Source organism: Vicugna pacos, chromosome 1, assembly GCF_048564905.1.
Source record: "Vicugna pacos chromosome 1, VicPac4, whole genome shotgun sequence".
Classification (NCBI taxonomy): Eukaryota; Metazoa; Chordata; class Mammalia; order Artiodactyla; family Camelidae; genus Vicugna; species Vicugna pacos.
In genome coordinates this window covers 110,573,021-110,589,306 of record NC_132987.1, presented here as the reverse complement: position 1 = coordinate 110,589,306, position 16,286 = coordinate 110,573,021, and the positions used below count along the sequence as shown (strand labels likewise).

The 16,286-nt window shown below is 40.1% G+C and overlaps 1 protein-coding gene across 1 annotated transcript; it reads left to right on the top strand.

The window, feature by feature from the left end:
• The first annotated feature begins 1,838 nt into the window (after positions 1-1,838).
• On the top strand, positions 1,839-11,818 carry RWDD2B (RWD domain containing 2B). Its single transcript, XM_006209810.4, has 6 exons — positions 1,839-1,977; positions 6,023-6,197; positions 9,421-9,647; positions 9,743-9,810; positions 9,930-10,292; positions 10,916-11,818. Exons 3-6 carry the CDS (start codon positions 9,441-9,443, stop codon positions 11,148-11,150), a joined length of 873 nt encoding a protein of 290 aa, XP_006209872.1. The 5' UTR covers positions 1,839-1,977; positions 6,023-6,197; positions 9,421-9,440; the 3' UTR covers positions 11,151-11,818.
• Positions 11,819-16,286: the final 4,468 nt, after the last annotated feature.

The window sequence follows — 16,286 nt, the reverse complement described above, 5'->3', positions numbered from 1 at the left end:
TATTTTTCTTTTGTATTTACCTATATATTTATCTCTTTCCCCTCCCTAACTGCCTGTCCCCATAAATACATAGAAACAAGAAATGTAAGCTCTTTGAGAGATGGGACATCTTTGTCTTTTTCATGGCTATATCTCTAGTACCTAGAAGTGTTTGGAACATATTAAGTGCTTAATAAATACTTATTGAAGAAATATAGTCATGAGAAATAAAATGCATGTACAAGAATGTTCATAACAGTCTTACTTATAATAGCCAAAAAGCTGGAAACAGCCCATATTTCCATCAAAAGAAGAATGGAAGAACTGTAGTATAGCCACTCAATGGAACCACTAAGCAATAAAAAGATACTACTTATATACACAAAAACATGGATAAATCTGTAAAATAGTACACTGAAAGAAGCCTTATACAAAAGTACCCACTGCCTGATTGTACACCTATGAAGTTCTAGGACAAGCAAAACTAATTATGGTGGGGAAAAAATCAGCAGTGGTTGCCTCTTGGGGGTTGGGGTGGGGACTGACTGGGAAGTAGCATGGCAGAACATCCTGGAGTGCTGGTAATGCTCTGTATCTTAATAGGATTTGAGTTGCACAGGTGTATGTATTTGTCAAAACTCAGCAAATATGCATTTAAGATGCACACTTCATTTTTACTTCAAAAGAAAAAAAGCAGTTTGAATCCTAACATTATGCATGCTGAAGTACATCTGGAGAAGTATACTTAACGTCTGCAATTTACTTTGAAATTCATCAAAATAGTTGGCACTGATGGATGAATTAGATATATGTCAAAGCTGGTGGAGCAAAATACTGTGATAACATCTAGGTCAGCACTACGGACGTTTTGGACCAGCGGATTTTTTGTTGTAGGGGGATGCCCTGTGCCTTGTGGGAAGTTCAGCAGCATCCCTGGGCTCTCTTCATTAGATGCCAAAAGCACCCTTCCAATTGTGACAACCCAAAATGTCTTCAAGCATTACCAGATGTCCCTTGGGGAGCAAAATCACTTCCCTCCTTCTCCTTCCCTTGTGAATTGCTCCACTGCTTCAATGTTGAATTCTCTCAACTTTGCTGTATGCTTGGAATTTTTCATAAAAGTTGGAGGAAAAAGAAGTATATAATGACATTGAAAAATGTTCACAAGACACCAAGTAGAAAATGCAGCTATGAAGACATTTGCACTCATCTTACTTTCGTTTAAAAAAAAATGTGAAGTTAGCAATGACAGTACCTGACATCAATGAGTATCAGTGTTTATGTATCTTATCTTTGAGATTTCTACAATGAATATGTAACCCCCAAAAGTGCATTATTTAGCTTGTGAAGAAAAATATTGCTAATTGCTCTCGTGTTGGAATTGCCTTCAAACTGTCCTTTTATTAGCCAGGATAAATTTCTGTGCATACACATGGTCTTTCCTAAGGTTGCCACAGCCACTATTCACGCTCGCCTTTCCCTAATACCCTGGCACTCAGTGTTGTTCAGGGACCAGCAGGATCGCTACAGCTTGGGAAGGTCTTAGGACTGCAAAACGTAGGACCGACCCCACAGCTACCTACCGAATCCAGATTTGCATTATACCAAGAATCTTGACAGACCCCCATCAGTTCATATTTGAGGAGCGTTATTTTAATGGACAATCCCCTGACCCAGGAAATATGCCGGTGCTTCTCAGTGGCAGCAGCCGGGAAACGCCAGTGGGGTAGAATAAAAACTCTGCGACGGAGAAGCACGAAAAGGGGCCCAGGAATCCCTGGGGTCGCTGCTCCGCCTTCCGGGACGCGCGGCGCCGCGAGCGCGCATGCGCCAGCCGGCAGTGCGCTGTCTCACGTTCCCCAGGCCGTCGGCCAGAGCGGTTTGTAGGCGCCTGGTTGCCTAGGCCTAGAGTTGTGAGGCTCCCTGCGGATGAGAACTGAGCTGCCCGTGCAGCCAGGAAACCCGGGCTTACAGCACCGGTGAGGTCCATGTCTCGAGGTGAGTCTTCCGTCCACTGGTGCCCAGCGGGACTAGGGGCTCGGACGCCGCCGGGGCCCTTCCACCTCCGAGGAATTCGGCGAGTTGTTGGCGCCGCCTTCCTACGGCTGCTCACTGCTCTTTGGTTAGAGCTGATTTCGGAGTTTCCTGGCCCCGCCCACCTCACCCCCACGACCTTGTCAGTTGTTAGGGGCAACGGCGCTTGCGCGCCGGGCTTCTGTAGTGGCCCCGGCATCTTAGCGAATGTAAGGACCTAACGCTGCCGGACCCGCTCTGCCCTTTGATTAAAAACAAAAAGGTTAAAAAGGATTCCGATCAGGGAATTAAAGTTACGTTCTGCCTTCTTACAGAATTTACTAAAATCCTGAGTTGGAAAATTCTCTTAAAGGTGTTTCTGGGGCTGAAATCTCATCTACGAAAGTAATTTGACAAGTCACTTGTGACCTCACTCCCGTAGTTGTCCACCCCTGCGTCCCATGATCACATACTTTGCTGCTTCCATTTCATCTTCTAGACCTCTAACCTTAATAAGGGCTTCTCCCAAATTCACTCACTCCCTGAGTGACTAAACAAACATGTTTTAAAATAGATGTTGATTACTTCCTAAATTTTATGTCCAGCCAGATCTCCTATAAATCCCATAATTTTACATCCAACTGTCTGCTGGACATCTCTGCTTAACAGATGTCTTAAAAGGCACTTGGTTACCTAGTATGTCTAAAACCACGCTTCAGATTGCCACCATCTTCCCCATCTAAGTAAATCACAAATCTATGCTTCCAGTTTCTCAAAGCCTTAGAGTTATTCTTACATATCACATGTATAATTCATCAGTGATCCTGTTGGTTCTGCTTTTCCTCTATGTCCATAACATGAACAGTTGCTCACCACCTTGACCACCACACCCTAATCCAAGCCACCATCATCTCTCCTCCAATTATTGTAGTGCCTGCCTGGTCACCCTGTTTTCATCCTTGTTCCCCTACACTGTTCTCAGCAGTTAGTCAAACCCCCCCCCCGCCAGTGGCCTTCCATATCAGGATAAATTCTCAAATCCTGGCCATGCCCTAAGAGTTCCAACATAAACTGCCCCTTATTTCCTCTTTAACCTTGTCTCCTAAAACCCTGCTCCTGCTCACTCTGCTGTAGCCACCTGGTGTAGCACTGTCCTGCTTCATGGACTTTGAACATGCTATTCCTTTTTCCTTGAAAACTTTTCTGCCCAGATAAACACCTGGATTTCTTCTTTAGTGCCTTCAAGTCTCTTCCCTTCAGTCATGGTAGCAGAGAGGCCAGCCCTGAAAACCCCATGTAAAATTGAACCATGCCCCGCCCCCAACTTACACCTTATCCTCTTTATCTTCTTTATAACGGTTATTCACTAGACATATATATGTGTATGCTTTTTGTTGTCATGGTCTTCTCTCACTAGATTAAATCTGACAGCAGAGTTTTTTTTGTTACTTCTGTCTGTTTTTATAATCTCAGTTTTTGGTACACAATAGATGCTCAAGAAACATTTCTTGAATGAGTATAATAATAATATCAATACTTACAATACAGTAATAGCAAGCACTCTGACGGCACATACTCTGTTACCAGGCACTGTTTTAATCACTTCCCACACATCCTCATTTAATCCTCAACTGCAACCCTATCATTCCCATTTTGGAAATGAGACTGAGGCACAGAAAATTAAGCCACCTGCCTAAGGTCACACAGTTGATAAGTGGCAGAGCCAGGAGTTGCATCTTGGCAGTCTGGTCACAGGGTATGTTCTTAAAACATGATGATGAAAAACCAAAGCAAGTTCACCTCCTCTAATAACTATCTAAAGAGTTGTTTCCTAGTTTCCTCAACTCCAACACAACTGTAAAAGGCATTTATGGAATTTCAGTAATTCAGGAATTTTAAATATTTGTGAAGATTTTTTTTAAATAACAGAGCAAATTCCTAAGTTAGGATGTCAAGTGAAAACAGTAGAATATAGAAATACGTGAAGTCACTGGAGAGTTAAGCAAATACTGTGTTTAAAGGAGGGAAGAGTGTGCGGCTTTAATTGTAGAGAACAGCTAATATCATTAAGTCTGGAAGAAAATGTCTCGGGATCAGACAGGTTTAGGATACTGTGCATATTAAACCCCCCTCTTAGAAATCCATGGTGCATATTGGCATCCAACAATAAAGACTCAGAGAAACCACGCACAAAAAAGTATACTGTATAACTTATTGTCCAAATGGGATCACTTTTGTCTAAGATAAATACTAAACCAGTCAGGACAATAGGATGACCCATGGTCACCCTAAAGAAACCTGTTGAAATTTGTGTCATTCATCATTTCAAGAACTTAAATAAGCACAAAATGCTTTTTGTAGTTTTTTTTTTCCCCCAGCATGGCATTGACACCCTGGTAAGGTATTTTTAAGGACATAAGTTGAAAACACACTGGGATAGGAATGACGAGGTGTTGGCATTGGTTTATACTCCAGTGTGTGGAGACATCCCAATGTATGCAAGACTGACTGCTTCATAGTTTCCTAATTTGTGTCCAATGAATCCTGAGGAAGTCACCACATTAATTAACACCCCACCACATTAATCATTCCCATAATCTTTGATGTGTTTTTTAAACTATGTTTTATTTTGGGGGGTGATTAGTTTTGTTTGTTTTTAATGGAGGCATTGGGGATTGAACCCAGGACCTCATGCAGGCTAAGCATGCACTCTACCACTGAGCTATACCCTCCACCCAACTTTGGTGTGTTTTGGAAGGACCCATTGCAGCTACTGATCTGATACCTCTGAGTAATTTGTATTTCTTTTTAAGTGGAAGAACTTTTTTTGCTCCTTAAAAGTACCATACGGTGAACTAGCTACACTGTTGACCAAATACCATTTTCTGATATTAAGAAAATGACCCAACTACATTTGATGAAATAAAGACTTGAATAAACAGACATGTTCTTAGAGGACTTGATCATGGATTACGCAAGGCAGCCTTTGGGAAGTGGATCCACATGCAATGTGCCGGCGTTTCGTGCTACTGAGTCTGTGAAACTAACTGCCAGATGGTGAACTGGGATCAGTTCACTCCATTGGCAAGTTATCAGGGTCATCAGCCAGTATGTCTTCCCTCCGGGAACCTAACACACCCCCACCTCATCCTCCCAGACCACAACACTGTTGCTCAATCACCAATTATGTGGGTTTTCCTAATGGATAGTTGGTGCTCTCTAGCTTGTCTCAGCCTACTTCTATTAGACAATGTGTATGATCAGTATAATGGCAATGTGGAGTATGAGTTGATGGTTGATGGAGAGATATTAGAGGCAGAGTCCAGGTAAGAGGAGTCAAGGTTCTGGAAGGAAACAGACATACACTGCACTTTGAAACTTTGAAGAGACTGTGTAATAAAGAAGTTATTTACAGAGGTGTGGCCAGGTTTAAGTGAGCCATGACTATAACTACGCTGAAAGTTCTGCTGGAGCTGAGAAAGAAGAGCTGCTCTTAGGAGGTCTTAGGAGGTCACAGCCATTGCCAGAATCCCAGCAAAGCAGGGAAGGAGTAGTGAAGAAAGGTACCCAGCCTCTTTCTCCTCCCAGCTTCTCACTTCCTGCTGGGGCATTAGCTAAACTCAAGCACAAGAAAGGCAGGGGTGGGTGCTGTAGGCTGTGGAGGTCAGCTGCCCAGAGTCCAGGGCAAGGAAAAGAAGGGCCTAGAATGAGTTTCGGGGACAAACAGGAAGTAACTAGTCCAAATGATGAGTCCCTGAATTAGGCCTTGGTAGTTGGCCCTGTGAAGAAGGGACAGGTTCAGTCTGTGCTGTTGTTCTGGTGCTTTCCTGCCTTGCAGACCTTTCTCCTTTCTCCACTATGCCTCCTCCTTCCCTTGTCTAAGTCTGACCCGTCCTTCAAGGCTCACCTCAAAGCCCGCCACCTTCCTCAAATCTTTCCTGATGCCCCATTTCACTGATCATGCCCACACTTAATCCCCATGATAATACCTATACTGGTCATTTACCTTTGTTGTTCTATATTTTATTAGATATAAGTCCTGACCTTCAGAGTAAATAGAAAGTTCCAAGAAGGAATGAGGAGTGAAGCTCTACACACAATAGCTGCTCGATAAACCTTTACCAAAGACGAGAAAGAATTCTGTGAAGACAGCACTAACCTTAATAATGGTGTTGGATTTCACAGAGTAAATTCTCTGTGAGAAGGTAAGCCATGTTGTCCTCTGCAGCAATGGGATTGAGCTTTGCTTTTCAGAAGTATAACTCTTCTTTTTTTCTGCTAAGTTTGGAAGTACTACATGCTAATCATGAAACATGGAACAATATAGAAGCATATAAATTGAAAAGCAGAAGTCCTTCTCTTCTGCCTTCTACCCAAATTTAGCCAACTCTTAACAGTTTGGTGAATTCTCTGATTTTTTCACATATGTGTGACGGTATAAGAATGAATAGTAAATTTATAATTATTTGTATTGTCCTACAGTCTACTTTTTTAGGTAACCACACATATCATGAATGTCGATGTCAATATACATTTTTTACATTATCTCATAATTTTCTACTACTTGGATATACAGGCAAATCTCATTTTATTGCACTTGACTTTATTGCACTTTGCAGATACTGTGTTTTTGTGGCAAACCTTGAGCAAGTCTGTCCATTTTACCCAACAACATTAGCTCACTTTGTGTCTGTGTCACATTTTGGTAATTCTCACAATATTTAAAAACTTTTCATTATTATTATACTTCTTATGGTGATCTGTGATCAGTGATCTTTGGTGTTGCTATTGCAAAAAGATTATGACTTGCTAAAGACTCAGATAATGATTAGCATTTTTTAGCAACAAAGTATTTCTTAATTAAGGTATATACATTGTTTTAGAATTAAAAAGTATCAAGAAAGGTGCAGCCTAGCAAGACAGAAAGCATTTGAATAATAAATGCTCTACACCAGGCAAATCCCACAGAAAACACTGTGGCTTCTCCCTCACCCACACCAGCAAAGGGAGCCTAGATCTCACCTTTATAGAGCTGTAATAAGAACCTAATGCCAACCTCTTGTCAGGAAGGTGTCAAAAAAATCTGAGTTGGGACCCCAGGACCTTACTCCCTGCTAGGCAGTAGCAAGGACCCCACCGCAGTGTCAGTGTCAGCCCCATGTCAGGTCCATGTCAGACCTCTAGACTTTCAATAAATTCATGTTCTCTATTACATACACACTGCTGTTTTCTAAGGTACCTGGTGTTGATAGTTCTTAGCTTTTCCGAAGTTCTGCAGCTCCCTTCCCCACCTGACCAAGTAGTTAATAGAAGGAAGAAAGCGGAAATCTAAGTTAGTTATAACTCATTCACCCCTTTCCGTCTTCCAAGCTTTTATCTATTATTTCCTCTTCCTTTGTGTTTAAGAACTTATTCCTTTACTCTCATTTAAATGGGGTGGAAAGAGAGAAAAAGAAATAAATACATGTGCTCAGCCTCCATGTTTTATTAGAAATCTCCACACTTTTTCTTGCAAATGAAATTAAAATCAATTTATCAAATTATTAAAAAAAATTTAAATCCTAATTTGATTAGCATCTTAGTAACCTTTATAACCTTGGAGTGGGGAAGACTTTTTTAACAAAGATTCAAAGTCCAGAAGTCCAGAAAAGGCTGGTGAGTTTGCCTCCTTAAAAATAAAAACTCACAAATGGCACACACAGATATAAAACACCCTAAAAAGATTATGTATTTAGATTTTTTTTAAAGGGGGGACTATGTTGCCGACGAAATGAATCACAAAAATGTGGCTGACGAAATGTGCCCGACGAAATGAGTCCCTGAGCAGTTGTGGTGCAAAAAGTCTCTGAGCAGTTGTGGTGCAAAATATCTCTGACCAGTTGTGGTGCAAAAACATCCCCCGAGGCTCGGGTTTCTTTATTCTTATACCCCTCACACAAAGGAGCAATCCGAACCCGTACTAAGCATCGCGAGACAGCATTTTTTTAAATTGACGCAAGCGCACTACATCTAAGACATTCGTCCTAGTCATTTCTTTATCCTAAGTATCTTTATTGTTTCCAGACCCCTCTATTCGCTTCCTTATCCTAAGTATCTTTATTGTTCTCAGACCCTCCTGTTCCCAGGCCTGTTCCTTTTGAGGAACAGATAAACATCCTTGTTTGCAAGCAATGTTCCTCCTGGGAAGAGGAAGGGTCACTTGGCAGGAATTTCTGTTTTCAGATAAGTCCAGCCACTTCTGTGAGATGTCCCGCGTGCAGGCACATCCACAGTTTCCTTATTAAATCTCCTTCAGGACTATGTGAAAATTTTAAACTTCCATGTAATAACTTTCTGGAAGGCAGCTTGGCAATATCTTAAAATATTGTACCTGTTGATCCAACAAGCCATCTCTACAAACTTATCCTTGAATACACAGTATTCACAGTTCACTGAATTCTGTATATATACATACACAAACTTTCATTATAGAAGTGTACATAATAGCAAACGTGGAAACAAACCAAGTGCCCATCAATAGGTAAAGAATGCATTAAATTATGACATATCTATATGATTCAGCATGACAGTCAACCACTATAAAGAATGTAGTGTGATAGATCACTACATGCTGACAGTGAATAAATCTCCAAAATATAGTTGGGGGAGAAGAGGGATAAGAAGTAGGGGAAAATATGTGTATATATGATCCCCTGCAGATACATTTTAATTATGTATTTCAGTCTGTACATATATTTACACATTATACCAGCATGTATTTCCCATACATGTATATGTGTAATGCTTAAAATGTTGTTTCCAAAACACCAACAACTCTTCCTTAGATTGGGGACTTAGACAGATGGGGAAATGCTCACCAGCCAGAAAGACATTCTTTTAAACTTTCTCTACCATTTGAATTTTATAATTGTGTACTTTAAAAAAAATGTTAACATGGGTTACTTGAGCTGTGGGATAATTAGCCTTTATTTTCTCTTTTTCACATTCTTCTGCTTTTAAGAACTAATGGACATTAAGAGAAAAAAAATTAACGATCCACATAACTCTCTCTCTTACTTATTCTTTTCATTCTACGTTTCCAAGGTAACAGAGCTTCACTTCTAATTGTATCATTGATGTGGCTTTTGACTACACAGTTAGTTTACTTCAGTGAAATTGCTCACTGTGGTAGCTCAAGATGCCACACCAACTACCTCGATCCTGAGGAATTTGGTGCCTGGTTCTTATGAGGGTTTTATGGCTCTCGTTGGATTGTCCCATCATTTGACTCCTCAGCATATTACATCTGAAAGTAGAATAACAGGAAAATGATTACATTTCATATTTTGTGAGAAAAATCAAGTCAGTTTTCAGGAAGCACCCATATTGATGTATTGAGTTCTCTCAAGATTGTACGTGTAAATGCCTCTCTTACCTGTACCTTCTTAGAAGCTCACAGATATCCAGAAATGACTGAGATTGAGCAGGCAGAGGCCCAGCTCTCTGAGGTGGACCTGCTAGCCAGCATGTTCCCTGGTGAGAATGAGCTCGTAGTGAATGACCAGCTGGCTCTGGCAGAACTGAAAGACTGTATTGAGAAGAGGACAATGGAGGGACGATCTTCAAAAGTTTACTTTACTATCAATATGGATGTGGACGTATCTGAGGAAGCAATGGTAATTCAATTTCACTTTTGGAAGAACTGAAACATGTCACAACTTAAAACACCACTTAGAACATACTTTTTTTTCTCTTTTTTAAAAAAAATCAGGTGATGTTTTCTCTGGCCTGTATTTTTCCCTTTAAATACCCTGCAGTTCTGCCTGAAATTACTGTCAGGTACGTTACAGAAACTGGCCGACTTTAGAGGTCAAAATGAATCTTAGAATAAAAGCAAGTTTGTTTTCTGTTCTAAGAAAATTGATTTAATTTTTTTTATCCTATATCTTTTCCATCAGATCAGTATTATTAAGTAGATCCCAGCAGACTCAGCTGAATACAGATCTGACTGCATATCTGCAAAAGAATTGTCTCGGAGATGTCTGTATACTGAATGCCACAGAGTGGGTTAGAGAACATGCTTCTGGCTATGTCAGCAAAGACATCACACCTCTGGCCGCTCCAGGAAGTACAGCCCAGCCAGTCGACCTTATTCTTACGAGACTGTGGATCTACAGCCATCACATCTATAACAAATGCAAAAGAAAGAATATTCTAGAGTGGGCAAAGGAGCTTTCCCTGTCTGGGTTTAGCATGCCTGGGAAACCTGGTGTTGTTTGTGTGGAAGGCCCACAAAGTGCCTGTGAAGAGTTCTGGTCAAGGTTTGCTTTCATAACTTTTGCATGCCTTGTCAATAATTTTAGTGCTAAACACTGTACTAGAGATGTGGAAATCAGTATGTCCCTGGGGTTGTGTCTTATGGGGATTCAGTCTCAAGTCAGTAGATAAAACTACTCACATACAGTCAGCATCACTCCCCTTGCCTGACACAATGCACATAGGAGATGTTCTGTAGATAATGTTAAATTGAGCCCCTGCCCAAGAGGCTGTCTGCCATCCCCTCCATTTCTAGGGATCTGATTCTTCCCTCATCTTAGCGATGCTGTAAGTTGTGAAACAAGGGGATTTCTAATCTCATTTATCCAGTGATATCCTAAATGAGTTTCTGAGAAGTCCTTTCGGGAGTCGGACATTCAGCAATTTCCACACTTCTAAAATGCTGATATGAGGCAGTGATAATACCAATAAATGAGTGTAGGGGTGGGATAATGACCAGGATCACATTTGATTAAAATAAAATCCATATGAGATAAAAGTAGATTTCTCTACTTCTGGGAAAAGGCATTGATGCATCTGTTTCTTCTATTTTGCATACCTTCTATTTTCAGTGCTCTAAGAATACACAACACATTTTCAGAATTTCTACTTTAAAATTTCTTTTCAGACTCAGAAAATTAAATTGGAAGAGAATTTTAATCCGCCATCGAGAAGACATTCCTTTGGATGGTACAAGTGAGGAAATGGAAAGACAAAGAAAATTCTCGGTTTTTGAAGAAAAAGTATTCAGTGTGAATGGAGCCAGAGGAAACCACATGGACTTTGGCCAGCTATATCAGTTTCTGAATGCCAGAGGATGTGGGGATGTTTTCCAGATGTTCTTTGGTGTGGAAGGACAATAACTGAGCAGAGGAGTAGTTGAAAAGTGTTTTGTCACAGCTAGTCTTTTGATTTTTCCCCACTCTTTCTTGAAAGATTAAGTCATTTTACTTTAGTTCCATTCTAGAATGTTATGGGAGGAAAAATAGTATAGCTGAAATACATGTGTTAAAAATATGTCATGACTGAATGAAGAAATGAATTTTAAATTATAATCTTAAAATTGTTGATAGAAATTTCTCAACATATAAACTACTTATTTTGAAAGAGAGGTTAATTATATTTGAGGAAGATAATGTTGGTGGTCCAAATTGCCACCTATTCTCAACCCCCTTCTCCTCTGTCTGCTGCCACTAAAGAAGCTGGAAAGAGTAAATGCTCACTCTCTCAGCCTCTCTTGCAGCTAGGGTGCCCTAGGAACACAGCTTTGGCCAAGGAACTTCTGGGAAAACTTTTGTTTTCCTAATTAAAATGATTGATGCAGTCAGGACACCTCTTCCCTCTCTGTCACACACACCAAAGTGATGGCTGAATCTGCAGTAGTCCTTTCAACCAGGAGGGAAGGAAGGGCCAAGAGAGCCACAGAGAGCCACAGAGATGCCAGTCTTCATGTTGTTGAGCTACTGATCCAACACCAGCCCCTGCCTATCTCTAGACAGCTTATTATGAAATAAAACCAGTTTTATTTATATGTTTTTGCCTGTTACTAGCAATTGAAAGCCAGCTTGACGAAGAGCTTTTTCTCAAAGCATTAGTTTCGCATCTACCCCAGCCATTTAATAGAAAGATAGGTGAAATTTTTCTTAAATTGGAGTTTGCAGTTTATCTCTATTTCTGTATACTTACACTCTGCCCCTTGGCTTGCCTCACAGAAGGCTCTGAAGCACAAGCAGAGCTCAAGCTTTTTAACAAGGCCCAACTATTCATCAAATTGGTAATTAAGAGCATTCGTTTTTGGCAAATTGGATTTGGACAGGTTTTTCATTGTGGAAATGGCTTTTTGTAAATCTATTTTCAGCAAATTGACCTATAATCAAATCAACACACTATCTGGTTTTTGAGGCCCTCCATAAATCAGTCCCAAAAGTGCTTATTAAATATTTACTAATTGCCAGCACTCAGGTTGGTACCATGTGTTGAGTATTCCTTGGAGTCAGACTTGGTTAGAGGAACAGGGTGGAGGGGAAACAATGCATTGTTTATCTCAGTAAAATGTTGGAGGCAACCTATGTGCTCATCACTAAGTGAATCAGTAAGTACATTATGCTACGTATTATCCAGCACTAGGTAGAAATCAAAAGAAACTAACAAGGCAATGTGGATAGATCTTAAACATAAACACAAATAAGAATCCAAATGGTACTCATAGTACACTGCCTATATTGAATGCAAACCTTATGTGCCTCCTGAGAGTCCCTTCCTGCTGCCCACCTCCCCACTGCCCTTCAGTTGCCCTGGAAATGCCAGTCTTTCCTCAGCTGCTGCCACACAGCCAGATGGGTCAGCTGTTCATTTTGTTTCTGACTTCCCCCCGCCACTTCAGATTTGGATGAAGTATCTCACAGAACATGAGACTAACATCCCTAGAGGCCACCAGAGGGATCAGATGATGCACATGTTACTTTTAGCAGGTCTCAACTACTAAAACTTTTTTTAGTTTTTGTACGTTATTTTAATAATACATTGCTATGTACCAATATATAGATTGTAAGTGTAATATAAAAACATAGGCTACAATAATGTAACTTTACAGGTTTTCTTCCAAGACAGAGCTGTCTAATTAATTAATTAATTGGAGGTACTGGGGATTGAACCCAGGACCTCATGCATGCTAAGCATGCACTCTACCACTGAGCTATACCCACCCCCAGCCCCCACCCCTGACCTGCCAAATTTAGACATTAGATTATTAACATAGTGACCAAGAGAAGTACAGATTTTCTAACCTCATGATTGATCAATATTTTTGAAAATGGATGGAAGTATTAGTCATCAAAAAAGAGAACAGCAAGTTAGATGGTCCTGCCTACGTTATATAATGTAAGACACCCAATGAAAGCTGTAAGAAACTACAGCTAAATGTTAGAATAGGCAATATAGCTTTCTTAGACTTCTACCAATGATTATAGACTTCATACATACACATCTTTAAATGTAAAATTGTACAGTATGATTGTATATATATGTACTGCACAATGACAATTTGTCAATGTGTTAATCTGAAAAATACCTTGAACTCGAATCATCTATAAAGAAATAATGATAAATTCTTTAAAGAAACTATTAGTCCCAAATCAAATTATGTTTAAAAGTTAGAAGAGCTATAGAAAGCAAAAATGTGGACAGGAAACATTGGCTACATGTCGATTTTTATTTGTAAAAGTAATTACTGCACAAGCAATAGTACTCTTAAGTAAAACAAAATTTAAAAATTCTAAAATTAATCCCACAAATCCAAGTTAACTGAAGTTGGAGTAACGAAGTCAAAGCCAGTCCTACCATATGTACGTTAACTGCATTTAAAAAACCTGCATCTGCTGCTGTGCAGAACTGATGGTTACTTTCGGCATTTATAAAAAACTGACTTTTTTTTCCCTTTTTTAAGAAAGCTGTATATCAGGGAAACTCAACAGAATGTATCATTCGTAAAATTCCATTAAGCTGCAAGGCAGCCAAGAGTTGATGGCATATGACAGGTGTATGTACGTTATTTGCCCGCCCCTTACACCCGGAAACAATGATTACAACTACTTAGTACACGTTGAGCCCATAAAAATTCTGCATAAGGGCACAAGGAGCCTTCCACTGAAGCACAATCTGGCAATCTGACCCCACCGGGTTGGGGTAGAGATGAAGGCCTTAACGTCCTTTGTCATTCCTATGAAATGTCAAAAGCGGACCCCTTCGAGGAGGAGGGCCCAGGGAGGGAAGATTCCAGCTCAGCATGAAAGGCAGGTGCCTGGCTACCTACGGACACCGCAGTCCAGAGCATCTCCCAAGTGCGCTGGACCCTGACGGACGCCTTGGCCTCCTCCTAAGACCCCGCAATCGCCAAGCACGGGACCGCCCGGCGCACAGCTACTTCACGCATGCGCCCCGCCTTCCTCAGCGCGGCTCGGAAGCACTAGCCCGTGAGGGTCGGAGGCGTGGTTCGCGTTGGGCAGTGAGCATGTCGGGTAAGGGCAGCTGGGAGCCGTGTTTTCGGATGCGGTGGAAGGTTTCTGACCCTGGCTCGAGCCCTGCACTGCGGTTTTGTCTTTCAGCCGGGAATCGTGCAACCCAGCCAGCTTCTGCTCTGGTCCCTAGATGACATTTTTTTTTTAATCGTTATCTTTTGGGAAAAAAAGGCATCGATCTTCATTCTCTTGGAATTTCCCGGATGTTGCTAACTGCCGGGATAATTAGGAGGAATGATGCTCCCTAGGACCCAGTGACACCTTCGAGGTCCAGCGTATATACCCCTGTTTTTAACTAGGGAATTACTGAAGGCTTACCCCCCACCCCCCACCCCACATCCCCCGGAAGCTTTTGACATTTTGGATTTTGTAAACTTGTTCTCTCTTGCTCCTCCCCCCTCCCAAAATATATGTAAATAAATGTATATAATACATTTTTATTAGAAAAGATGACTTATAGAAAATGTAGAAATAACTGGATTTAAAACTCACCCAAGGAGGGCAGGGTGGAGGGATAAATTGCGAGTTCGGCATTTACAGAAACTAACTACTGTGTATAAAACAGATAAACAACAAGGTCCTACTGTATAGCATAGAGAACTCTATTCAATGCCTTGCAATAGCCAATAATGAAAAAGAATATAAATACATACATGTATAAATGGATCACTATTCTGTGCACCAGAAATTAACACAACTTTGTAAACCGACTATACTTCAGTAATAAATAAATAAACCTCACCCATGATAATCTTGCACCGAAGAAGGCAAATTTTGGTTTTACGTTTTATTTTCTAGTGTATTATCTTTGTATATGTGTATATGTGGTCTTTCTTTCTTTTTAAACAAATCATACTGTACATGCTGTTTTGTATCTGCCTTCTTTAATTAAACATTAAATTGTAAACATTTCCATGACATTAAATATTTTTCCACTATTTTCAAAGACCGCTTTGTATTCAGTTGTCTGAGTGTACAGTAATTAATTTCAGCAGTTCACTGCTTTGGTCAGGAGATGTTAACGTTTTGGTTTGGTTTCAAAAATAAAGGTGCTGTACTCTTCAGGTAGCAGTGGAAGTTCACTCTTAAGCTCTGGATTTGCCTTGCCAAATTGCACTTGTGGAAGGTGGAGAAATGAAAATTGGAAGTCTTTTTCTCTTTCCTTTCCTTTTCTCTTGATTTTTACCAATACTGATTATTATCACTTTGCCAATTTAATAAATGGAAAAAAAACTACATTGTTTTATGTTATCGTCATTTGACTTTTGGTGCGGGCTAATATCTTTTATATGTATACTGGTCAATTATTTCTTTTCTGGTGAATTGCTGTTTATGTCTTATTTATACTTATGTTGGCAGCCTTAAAATATTTATTTTTACGAATTTTTTTAACAGTAGGCATATCAATCTCTAGTTACTGTTGCAGATATTTCCTAAGTTGGTCTAAGCAAATTTTTCTGACACAGGAAAAAAACTTTCAAATTAATGTACTTAAATTTATCAATCGTTTTCTGTATGGTTTTCTGACTTTGGAGCATTGGCTAGGAATGCTTTCTCTACTCCAGTATCATTTAACCTTCTATAATCATTCTGCTCTTCCTAATTTTGTCCAAGCTTTGGGCTAAAGTCATCCAGGAAGTTTTTCTGACTATCTCAGTGCATTAATCGCCCCTTCCTGTAGCATTTTTGATATGTGACACCCAAACTATCAGTGAATTGCATAATATCTAGTGCTGTTCTTATGTATTAAGCTGTTTCCCAACTATAGTGTATAACTCTTAAGAATGAGGATACTATGATTTGTGTAACTGATAATGTAAGATATACAAACAACTAGATTAAATATTTATTTATTTATTTATTTATTTATTTATTTTTCCCTTAACAGAGGCACTGGGGATTGAACCCAGGACCTCATGCATGCCAAGCACACACTCTGCCACAGAGTCATACCCGCCCATCCTCCTATTTTTATTTTTAATT

Coding starts and splice junctions, on each gene's coding strand:
- RWDD2B (XM_006209810.4), top strand. CDS start 9,441: ATGACTGAGATTGAGCAGGCAGAGGCCCAGCTCTCTGAGGTGGACCTG. Junction 9,811..9,929: donor CTGCCTGAAATTACTGTCAG/GTACGTTACAGA, acceptor CTTTTCCATCAG/ATCAGTATTATTAAGTAGAT. Junction 10,293..10,915: donor TGTGAAGAGTTCTGGTCAAG/GTTTGCTTTCAT, acceptor ATTTCTTTTCAG/ACTCAGAAAATTAAATTGGA.